Here is a 12,732-nt window from a genome sequence, read left to right on the forward strand (position 1 = left end):
GGGTTATTTCGCTAGATATTGGACTTTTCTAAAAATCGTAACAACTAGCCACAGTCTCCCCTACAGAGATACAGTAGTGAAAATAACAGTTAAAACAAAGTTTTTTCCAAAAAATATTTGATAATTATCTGGATGTTGTAAAGATTTCGCGTGTGAAATTTGAAATCAAAAATTACTTTGCATGTAGGATCATCAACATTCTGAAAGAAATAATTTTTACTAGAAAATCTTAGTACTTAATTTAAAAACCTGATATTTTGTGTACGAAAGCCTTGTAGTATTTACCATAACCTGCAAAATTTTGTAGAGATGTGCATACTTTCATGGTTAAACTAAATTCATTTTTTATATTTTCAAATGCTTTGGCAGTTAAAAAAAAATATGAGGTAAGTGTCAGAACAAGCCTATTTATGCTACAAACTTAACCAAATGTAACAAGTACATATGAAACAAATTAAAAGAATGAAACATTACCTTGAGAAGATGTGAACATCTGGTGAATTGTGGAAGTAGCTATTTTGTGTGAATTTATGGTAAATGAATTTGGCGATGAGAGCTGCATCAACCCTTTGGAAACTTGTGGAGAAGTGGACGGAGCCCTTGGAATGATTATCTTACTTTCAGGTGCACCGTATATTGGCAACTTTGAAAACGTATCATAAAAATCAAGTTCCTCTTCTTTTTCAGGTCTGAAAAAGAAAAAAAAATAAAGTCACATAATTAAGTATAAAAATTTTAATGTAGTACTCACATACATACAATACATACTATTCAAAGTCTAAACTGATATTGTTTTACCTATTTTTGAAAATTAACCATGCAATGTTAACAACTCACAGAGGATCACACATAATTCTGTGTACTGAGCTTCAAAATATCCAATGTTACTAAGTCCAGCTTATGTAAAGTGCCAGTGAATTTATACATTTACTTATAAATAAATAAATAAATAAAAAGTATGAAACTTCTATTATCATGCTGAACAAATATAAATTATATAACAGTAAACAATATTAAGCATTTACACTTCCATACTTTTGGGGAAGAAACTGAATAAAATTTTCTTGTGTATATTTTTCTTCAAATAATTACATGAGAAATTCTGTATCACTTTGTTTTTCTTCATGAAACTATTCAACAATAGAAAAAACAATTAGAAAAATAACCTTACTTCAAAGGCTTATGCTAACACTAACACTTTCAGTAACAAAATATACTTATTATCTCCAATATGAGTGAATCCAAAAAATATATATGTTATGTTTATGTTCAGAGACAAATTAAAGCAGAGGCTATTGGAGCTGTAGCCCCAGGCCTGCACTCAAAAAAATGACCTGTTATTAAAAAAAAAAGAAAGTAAAACCCATCCTCGTTTTCTTTTGGGAAAATGCTTCACTCTTACACTACGAACTTGGTCACAAGGACCAACCTCATAATCATTTTGTACTTGTTATAGTTTTCATACTATAACTTCTAATACAGTATGTATTTCTTCACAAAATTTGGCAGACTTTTAGTAAAGATTACAAGTCATTTGTATGCAAAAAATAATTTTTTTTTAATGAAGTATTTTTATTAAAGATTTGTCTGTGAATAAATCAAATCTTTTTTTTCCTCTTTTTTATTAGTCCAAGTACAAGATTTTTAAGTTAAGATTAAAAATACTTTTCTTTGTCTCAAAAACCTCAAATTGATTTGCATAATCGATAAATCCTACTAAATAGACATAAAACTTTAAGTAAATCTTTATATTTTTACATCTACCCTAACAGTATATTTTATTCTTCAGCTAGTAGACAAATCAAAGTATAATGAAAAGTTGTAAAATCAGAAATAAACTGAGCAGCTGTACCATTTTTTCTTGATTATTGATCACAAAATTTCAAAGTACTTCTCTTCACAGTTTCAACTGCTAACCCACTTTATATTTATTTTCGGTGTTTATTTTACTATCAATGATTGAAGTAGAAATCTGTTGAAAATAAAGCAACAAACCACTGCTTATTTCATTAGACTGTTTACATGACACCGTCATATGATACCCTTGAAAGCAACAAAGCACCGGCCTACTCTCAACTGAACGGTTTCATCATTATTTGTATCGTATATCATTATCACATTCAGGAGGATGCTCCATGACCCACCACTCAGCAGCTTGGAACTGGATAGTGGTAAGGACTCCCATACTCCACTGGAAGAAAAAGAGTGGAAGAAAATGAGGTGGAGAGTCCGGAGGAATGTCAACACCGGAGACAGTGCAACAAGAGACAACAAAAATCCTATTTTGAAATGTAGACCACTCCTCATTTATTCAGCCAAATGAATGGCATGAATGGGCAGCTATCCCTTCTGCTTTAGCCATGAAGTCCATGGGTTAGTAAGGTCTGGAATGGGCATATGAATAAAGCAAATATATCAGGAGAAAAACCTATGAGCAATCTTGTGGAACAACCCATCTCATCAGTCTGCATTTAATGGCCATGGAAATTATAATTGTTATGTCATCAATGCTTTGACAGTGCAGATTTGACTAGTTTAAGTATACCTGTACAGGCACCACTTGCCATAGAGCAGGATCCATGAAGAAAAAAAGGGGACATCCCCCTGAAAAATAAAATGTATATATGCAAATAAGGTATCTTACCCAATCACAGTCTCACTGAAGAGCGAAGAATGGCAACAGGTGGATAACGGTACCCCAGCAAGGAAGAAAATGCTACTCAAAGCAGAGAATGGGAGATGAGCATATGAGGTGTAGTCCCAGTACTAAACAGACGAAGTATCTTCAGCAGATAACAGGGCTGATATGCAGGGAAAAGGGAAGGTGCATGATCAAAGTGAAGACATCAGGAATTGATGACGGGAAGAAGGAATAAAAGGCCAATTGAAACATAATCCGAACCCAGTAGGTAAGGGAGGAAGGGGAAAAAAAAATCACAGACAAAATAGTGTTGTAAGGTAATGAAACCATGGGAAATGGATTCAATGGAAAGAAGCCTTGAAAACAATGAAGCAACCCACAGCATGTACTGGACAGAGAAGGTCATCCGGATCCAACTGAGAATAAAGGTAGAAGACAGCAAAACACGAAAAAGTCAAAAAAGAATATTCCACCAGTCCCCAAAATACAGTTTAGTAAAATCGATCCAAAACAAAAAGAACATACCAAGATGAAGCAGCCGAGAAAGCCAGATCTGTACCATCCAGGAAGGATCCTTCAGAAAGACCTGACCCGGAATGACATGGATGAACAAACATCTTGGGAAGAAGACTGATGGAATGAGAAAAACTAAAGTTATAAACTGGATCTAATTCTGTCTGAACGTATCAACAGCCAATGCAAGTGGATGATGAACCAGAGACCAAAAACAAGAGAGGTAACTTGGAATCAATAATAGTCAATAACTTCACGTGGAGGAGTACCCCACAGGAGATAGAGCCACCAAAAGTTTGAAGATCAAGAGGTCACTCAAAGGGAGAAAGTGTGTTGGGACTAGAAAGTCGATCAATGAGAAAGACAAAAGCACCTGGAACACAATACTCCAGGAAATGTATGTCAACTGTATGGATTCAAAAAGGAAGATCGACCGTCTACCACAAAAAGAATAAGAATGAGTGTCCCTTTGGCAAGTGATATAAGCCTCCACCATCAAACAGTCGGACTGAAACATGATTACTCAAATCAGGACAAGACAAAGAGAGTGAACTAAAGTACATTGGACTGGCAGAAGTGTCAGGGTGTTAACGTGATAAGACTTTGTCCTGAAGCCTCCTACTGATCGAACCACACCCCTCATCAGGGAAGAGAAACAATCCAGAAGAAGGGGAGAAAGTGGTAAACCCGACATCGTGGGGGATATGTTCAACCACTAATGCACATAGTCGAAGAGGGAAGGATGAAAGGTAAGAGGAAAATCCATAGGAACCCTAGCAAGAGACCATGGGTCATGCAGAGTTTCCTGAAAAGATTGCAAGTGCACTAAACCGAAAAGGAGAAGTGCTCCCATACAAACCAAATCCCCCAATGGGTTAGAACTTTCCTAGCAGTAATACAGTGAACCGTAATGGCTTGGATAACAGAAAACTCCATCGAATGCATTCAAGGAGAAGAATGGATGGTCCTGGTAGGGGGGAATGTTTAAAAATACACTCCCCAAGAGACTAGAATGTGAGGTATGTAACAGGAAAACTTATCCAACTGGAAAATCCAACTACCTGAGTTGTCTATGGAGTTTGAGTTTGAATTTCACACAAAGCTACATGAGGGCTATCTGCACTAGCTGTCTCTAATGTAGCAGTGAAAGACTAGAGGGCAGCTAGTCATCACCACCCACGGAGGATTCGAGACGGGGATTCGAACCCACAACCCTCAGGTTGCGAGTCAAGTACCTTAACCACCTGGCTATGCCAGACCACTGTCTGTGGAAGTATGTTAAGACTACTCCTATTTGGAAGGAGCTAAGCAAAGCTAGACATCCAATTAATGGTGTTGGCAAAATCCCCAAAAATGTAGAAATTGGGTAAAATGCAGACCATCCAACAATACATACAGAATTGAAACAAGTCCAAAAGGCAAGGCACAAAACTAGTACCGAATCTAAGATAGCCTAAGATAGCGTTTCGTGGGCATTCTCAGTAATGCAGAAATAGTCTATACAAATGTGATCAAAGACTACACATTAAAACAGGGAAGACCAAAGAAGTGATTAAGGTGGGACCAATCGATCCAGAGCTCCAATCAGCATTGAGCATACACAATAAATGGAGAAACCCATAGATAGGGCAGGTAATGGATAGAAAGGTGTCGGACATGGAAAATGAATAGCAATTACAATGTCTCAGAATGAAACAAAAGAACAACCAAAAAAACTTGAATATAGTATTGCAGATACCCCCACTGACATTAAACATACAGGAGTAGTCCCAAAAAACAGACGTGGGGAAAAAGAGTTGATCATAAGTCCCTATTAGCAGTGGATGATAAACAAACAGTAGTGTCCCACCCTAGAAGATCCCAAAAGCAAAGAAGCCACATGTGGAGGGAAAGAACTGAAGATGGCAAATGCCCCAACATGGAGGATAGAAGGAGGAATTATCCAAACAAAAAAGTGCTAGTTCGGAAGAGTTAGGGAGTCACATGCGTCAGGAGTGTGTGTCACATTCTTATTGGTGGAGGATTGTTACATGATGCATTTGAACCAGTTGATTGTGAGGTATGTGGGAAACTCAAGGCTTATGGCATGCAAAAATAATTTTTTGCATAAAGGGGGCAGCACTGAACGAGAATAGCTATTTGTGAGAAGAGGAAATGTACCATATCTGAATGCAAATCTTGTCTGTGTAAGAGCACCACTTTTCCTGTTCATGGAACATCTAATATTGTTCATTAATTTGTACACGAGTTTTACAAATTTGTATATATTATTTTCCAATTGTTTCCAAAAGTAAAACATATCTTAAGTTTAGTTTTTTTTTAGCTTAGTCTTTGGTTTTGATCATAATAGGCCCAGTAAAAAAATTTAGCCCCAGGCCCATCTGACCCTTAATAATCTCCTGTTCATGGTATAATCCTAGGTGTACATTATGTTCATTGTGAATATGAAATACAACCACACAAAATTTTCAAGAAAACAAGAATATACAAATTAAGAATTTGTACATGAATCATGAAATAACCATTCACAAAGTGTGTACAAGTGTGTCAGCATCTCTATAACAATCAGGGGAGAGGAAAATTACTTGAAACATGGCACAACACCAAGACAAGTACTTAGAGAATACCGCTGATTGGGGCCTCACATGACCTGCTTGAAAAAGCCCTTGGAGATTCAAGAATGACTATTAGAATATTGTTTCAGTAATTCAGATAGACTTGTCAGACATCAGCAAGGCCTAGGAAATGCAGGCCTTGTGTGACTACACCCCAAGAAAATCTCTATTTACACGTACAGCATCTGAAAAATTAGTTCCTGACTGTGATATCAGCAGCAGTAAATTCACTGGATCATGCCATCAGCCAACACACTATAAACAAGTGACTGAGAGGTGCAAGTATTGACACCTACAGACCATACAAAAGAACAACAATAGCCCATGAACATTGCCTTCGCAGACTTGGGTGAGACATAATTTAAGATGGTGCATCCACATTTGGCATAGTCCTGTTCTTGGACAAAAGCAAATTCTCCTTCTATAGAGCTAATGACAGTTTGTGTGTATTGTTGTCACAGAGGGGAGTGAATAGCCTGGTGGCAAATCCAGGAGATAGAGCCATGGAGGATGGGGGGGGGGGGGACATGGTGTAATGGCAAATTTATGGCAACTAGAGGACCCCACTTATTGCAATCAATGCTAAACTCACTGGTTAACATTACAAAACCTTACAATCTGTCATTCTGCCCTTCATCTGCAAACAAACCCAGGGTAGTTTGTTCCAGCACAACAACCCTATACTTCACTTGGGAAAGGTAGTACAACAGTTTATCCAAGCCAACAACATCGATAGTTTACCATGGCCAGTTCATTCTCCTGACACTTTCCAAAAAGAATATCTCTGGGGTCATCTACATAGAGGAATAAGAAAGCAACAAAACCTATTAACCAACAGACAAGAGCTGATGCACGCCATCTAACAAGACATCATCTATTGGCTAACAGACTTCATGAGAGGGCATACACAATACTAACCTCAATTTGGTGGTGAAAATATAGAATTGTGTATAAATGTACATTTGTGTTAATTGTAAATCTGATCCCAAATGGGATTGACAATAATCACTTCATTTTGTAGACCATTCACAGATGGAACTTCCTAACAATGCTCTGACCATTTATGTTTTTATTAAATACTTTGTTTGAAATTACCATCTTGTTTTGTTGCCATGAAATGCCAACTTAAACTTCTGTATACTTTCTTTTTCACTTAAGTATGTATACATACATTTTTCAAAAACCATTATACCCATAAAATAAATATGGTAAAATATTTCTTGCCTCAGTTATTATCTCATAAAACACATAAAAGGTGATTCTTCAAAATGCTTAGCTATCTTTTTATTATTATGTAATAAAATGGGATATATTTAAAGTAAACCTAATGTGGTTTTTGTCATGAGATGCAACTTTGTACATTTGAGTAACTTTTATCCTCTATTATATTTTGAACCAACATCTTTGAAGTATTTGTAAATCTAAAATTAAATAAGCACTAATTTCAATTTTAAATTTTCAAGAAAGGACTGTACACTTGCCTTTTAGTATATTTTATTTTTGCAGTATAACTACAATTATACTTTAATTATACAGTATGTTCCAACTTCCAAAATGTTGGAAATGGTATTGAAGACATCTTGTATATTGAGTACTTTATTAATATATATATTCTTGGTTATCTATTTATAATTGAAAATTTACAAACAAAATTGTTTGATGCAAGAAATATATAAGAGGTAAATATATTTAACTTCTAAAATGGAATTGAAAAATTATTATATACAAATAAGCATTACATTTCACAGCTTTTAAAGATGTAAGTAAAATATGCTAAGCAAAATGTCCTTACTCTTCATTATCTAGTAACCCTTTGAAGTCTTTCTCCATTCCATCATATAGATCATCAATTTCCTTGCAGTTTGCTGTAGAACAGAATATTACTCGTTAGAAGCTACTCAAAAACCATACAGAGTTTAATGTGTCCCTAGTGCTACCTAATAATCTAGCCCACATCTTTTTTGTACTTACAAGTAATATTCATAAAAAAGAATCACATCCTATCAAATAAAATTAAGATTATTTCAGAGCCACAAAACTAAAATTTCAAAGTATTTTTGCTATCTTTATTTAAATTACATAAACTGTAATATCATGCTTAGCCAACTGTAACATACAAAAAATCTTATGAGAATTAGCATAGTAAAGCAGCTCTTTGTTTCAAAATAAAATTCATATTCAAATTACAAATTTTTCAGTTAGAAAAATATCACTCCAAATAATAAATGTAAGTCATATACAGTTATATGACAAAAACCAAGCCTAACTCATAATTTTGTATTTCCCATGAGACTCAACTTCACATACAGTGAATGATCAACTATGTTACCTCTGAAATAAATCTGATTATATTATATATAATATTCTAACATCTCATGCTTATTAACTACACTACTATTTTTTAGTGGTTAATCTAAATCTTTCAACTTCTTAATTAAGTACTACTACCTCGGTTATGTTTAACTTTCAAATTTTAACCACTTTCAAGTATATAAGCACTAAAATATGAAATAGAAAGGCTTAAATATAAATTCACTGTCCCAATTACTTTTTGTCAATTAAATTACCCACAGTAACTTATTACTCAGAATTTATTAAAATTTGTCCTTGCAACAAAAGTTTTCTTTTGTTTAAACTTAACATCAATGAATGCCTGTGTCAAAAGGAACTTATTAAAATGAAGTATATTTAATACTCATAAAATCAGAATTACAGATTTACTCAGTTAAGAACATTTTTTTTATGGAATACTTGTTCATTTGTTTTTAATATTCTATTAAGATAAACTGGCACACTCCAAAAACACAAGGTATAATCAGATTGGAATGGGTTATGATTAATCAAACATATCCTTTGGTTCCATAGCCTAGTTATTGAGGTGAATGATTCATTTTCCTTAACAAAGGATGAATATTTTGTCCATGTAACTACTGCAAACCTAATGTACCATTTACAAGCTAGTATTCTAGACTATAAACAAAACTATATTTAGCTTAATCCATATATTAATATTTTCATAAATGGATAAGATTTTGTATCTTTAGGAGAATGAGTATTGAATCCTTGACACTTTTTTATTGACTGTACATAGCAAAAGCTTTGTTTATTTTGTCAACAATGTTTCACCAGGTTTATCCGATGTTTGTATTCATGGGCAGAATTCCAGAGTATGTAGAGGTCTGTGCAATTAATCTGTTTTTGAAATTTTGGTTTTGAACTGTGTCAGATATAATAATGTTGAGATTGAGGAAAGATAACTTCTTGTTATTCTCATGCTCAATGGTAAATTTAATATTATGGTGAATGGAGTTTATGTGTTCAAAGAATTTGTGTATTGTTCGAAAGAAGTGAAACTAGCAAAAGTGTCATCCGCATATCTATACCAGTACAGTGGAGGATAAAATGTGGATTATGTGACTTGTGTTTTGATCTGTGACATAAATATTTGGTGGGAGCAGGTGATACAGGGTTGTCCATGCTTAAACCATTTGTTTGAAGAAAGGTTTTGTTGTTGAAAATGAAACTGTTGTTTTTTTTTGTTGTTGTTCCTCATCATCAAATACTTATGGATTGCTCTAAATAATAAAAATACTGTGATGCCCAAATTAAAATGTTGTCATGTAAATGCTCTTGGCAATTATTTTTCTTTTAAAAATGTGATAAATGATCAAGTAAATTTTATAAGAAAATTTATTTAAAGCTGACAGCCTTTCTTAATGAATCAGTTTAGTTCTATCTTGTGTGATTTTAGCAAAATCTTACCTAGAAGAAGCCTTATGTTACTATTAATTATGTTTTCCAAAAAAAACAAATACCTCAAAATGCTTTTATAGTTTGAGTAACCTAGTATTTTGAGCTATGTGAAGTGATTAGAGAAAATATATAACTTCTCTAAACATTACTGAATATTTAAGTTATTTAAACTAAACCTTGTTTCATTCAGAGTTGAAAAATTAAGGATTTATAAAATCAATAAAACCACGTTCACATGCAACAATTTTTTTGTTTTCCCACACTTCATTTGGAAACTAGTATTCTTCAAAGCTCCAGTCTTTTATTCATCACTTATGATACATAGCACAGAACCTAAGCTATATGTAAACACATTGAATTTATTGTTGTATCCCATTAAAAGTTCCCAGTATTCATATTATCTATAGATTTCTGTGTAAATATATCAACTGCATATAATAATTATGACAGAACTTGATGTAATACAACAGCACTAGGTACAACACCTGTATCTCGGGGTCTAGTAAACTGGAAATCTAAGGCAATAAGCTAGACTGTAAGGTGTAATTTACTTCCAATCACATTTCCTTATGAAACTTAGTAAAACTGCAAAGTTCTTTATTTATGAGTACTGTTATAGCAATTATGGAATAAAAATTAGTTTTTTGTTTTTTCAAAGTTTGTATGTTCTGTGCAAGTGTATAAAGCCTAAACTCAAAGTGATTTTTGGTTGTAACAAAAATAAAATATCACATTATATAGAAGAATAAGGAATGCTAATACTTGCTTTCAAGAACATTCATTCTCTCCAACTGGCCTTTCAATCCTTTTTCCACCTGTGCCTGAAATCTTAAGTTGTCTAGCAATGTTTCAATAGCTTTGGCAATGTCAAAATTAGCTTTGAAAAATTCATCATTTTCTTTTCTTAGTTTTTTTGATGGTGGTATTTCATCATCCACAATTACACTAAGAGCCTTGTGATCATTTGCAACAGCTTCATCATCATCAATCACAACTATTTCTTCTGTACAATCATCAATGGAGTCTGAAGGCAATATATCCTCTTTAATCATTTCCATACTAGGCAGTGTAACCATTGTATCATTTATTCTTGTTCCTTCTGGTAGCATGACTTTTCTAAAAATTGATGGACAAATTAGACAAATTAATATGTAATTAAATAGTATCCTACCTGTAAGTTATGAGAAATTAGCAGCATGAATAAAAGATATATAGCTGTATATTTAATACGTGATAAGTTATAAATACAAATAATGGTCCAAGAATCTTGCATACAAGCTTTAACCAATTACAGATTTTAGACTTCATACACCAAGTAGATAAGAGTAGCAATTCGTTCATAGCATCTTAAACCAAACTATATTTGTATTTTACTTCTTTTTTTATAATAAGTTAGACATTTTAATTGGTATGTAAAAAGTATTGTCTTAATAATGCATTTGTACTTATGCATTAATACATATACAATCATCCATGCTTTAATAACAGGGCATTTTCCTAGTGCTTTATAATGACCATTTATCCCACAGTTACATACACTTTTGAAACTACTTAGGAAATCTGTCTGATATTACCAAAACTACCCTAATATAGGAGCAAAACTAGCAGCTCAGTGTGAAAGAATAAAAAGAACATTTAGATAATAGTATTTATATCCTTTACTACAGTGGTTCCCATCCTTTTCACTCCACAAACCAGCAATTTTTTTTATTAGAAGCTTGCAGACCATTAGGAGTACATTGGCCTATACAGTATATGATATATAAACAGAGAGTAGGAATTGCAAAAACAAGTTTAAAATAATCTAGAAGTTTAATAATAGGAATATTTATTCAAAAAGAATCAAATATTTTTAATTATCATTATCATATGTTTTATTATCAATATGGACCAGTAGTTAAAAAATCACTGCTTTACTCCATCAAGATCACTCCAAACACCCTAAATAACCTCCAAATTGTACAGACCACAGTTTCTTGTAGGCAAGCACTTTCTAAAAACAACAGTTTTGTTTTGGTAATATCTCCTCTTTGAAATAGGCTTTCTGGGTGTTTATTTCAAGTTGCTGTTTGATGTTTTATCTAAAATGTATAGTTGTTTTTATCACTTTATTCTCTCATGTAGCTTTACACAACTTTCAACAAAAGCACTTTCTGGATAGTTACCAAGCATCAATTTTGTTTATCCTAGTTATGCCATTCACTTATTTTCATACAACCAACCTTTCTCTCAGTCTTACCTCATAATCATCCCAGATCAGAAAAATAATGAAGATAATTAAAACCTGTACATTTCCCTTTCTTCTTACAGTGGTACCTTACTACATCTTAACATTTATGCAAGTCCAAAAATTTTTATTCTACTGCTAATTCTTCATATTAGAGCTGGGCAATTAATGGTATTTACTAATCAGTTAATCAATTAGTACATTATGCCTCCTACAACTCTTAAAAGCAAAAAAAGAAGAAAACATGTCTCTTAACTTTTATCAACCACTACATTACTCTAACATGGTGTTAATTTTCCTATTTTCTTTTATATTACTTTGTTTTTTAAGTAATATTCAAATTACCTTTTTTCTTATGATAAACCTCTTCTGAAGGTTGTCATTTGCAGATTTGTTAAAAATATTTTTTTATTTAAATATATATATATTTGCAAGTTTTATGGACATTTTCTATTTGATAGATAAATCACTAATGCTAACTAAATACCACCACACAATTGGGATTATTTATTTTTTAAATATCCTGTAGTCCTACACTGATCTTCTGTAAATCAAATAAATTGATAATTCATATTTTACTTTCACAATAAAGAGTGATATCATTTATGTTTAAAACATTTTATGATTAAAATTACAAATAATTAAGTACCCAGTTAGACAATTTATGTATGTATTTATGTTATTTGAAGAAGATAAAAACTAAAATGATATTCAATAAAGAATTGAGTCATCACAATATTTTGCAATCACTACCATATTCATTAAGCAGCAAACTTATCTGATCTGATGACAATTTTATTTTAGTTCGTGAACATAATTAAAAAAAAAAACTCTTACTTACAAATATTGCAACATGAAAAAACATATTATATTTATTAAAATATAAAAAGGTATATTTAAACAAAAAACAGAACATCAACAAAATACCTTTATTAATGAGTCTTAAGCAATCTCCAGTCACTTAACTTCTTTGCTTCCTATTG

General features: G+C 32.7%; 1 protein-coding gene across 1 annotated transcript in view; it reads right to left on the reverse strand.

Annotated features, from left to right (window-relative positions):
- LOC106458997 (histone-lysine N-methyltransferase SETDB1-like) overlaps positions 1-10,638 on the reverse strand; it is a 176,024-nt gene extending 165,386 nt beyond the window's left edge. Inside the window, exons 1-3 of the mRNA XM_013918562.2 lie at positions 10,289-10,638; positions 7,562-7,634; positions 475-689 (exon numbers count right to left, since the gene is read on the reverse strand). Of these exons, the coding sequence (XP_013774016.2) occupies positions 475-689; positions 7,562-7,634; positions 10,289-10,631 (631 nt within the window). The 5' untranslated portion in view covers positions 10,632-10,638. The remainder of the gene's footprint in view (positions 1-474; positions 690-7,561; positions 7,635-10,288) is intronic.
- Positions 10,639-12,732: the final 2,094 nt, after the last annotated feature.

This window comes from Limulus polyphemus, unplaced genomic scaffold (genome assembly GCF_000517525.1).
Source record: "Limulus polyphemus unplaced genomic scaffold, Limulus_polyphemus-2.1.2 Scaffold543, whole genome shotgun sequence".
NCBI classification, from domain to species: Eukaryota; Metazoa; Arthropoda; class Merostomata; order Xiphosura; family Limulidae; genus Limulus; species Limulus polyphemus.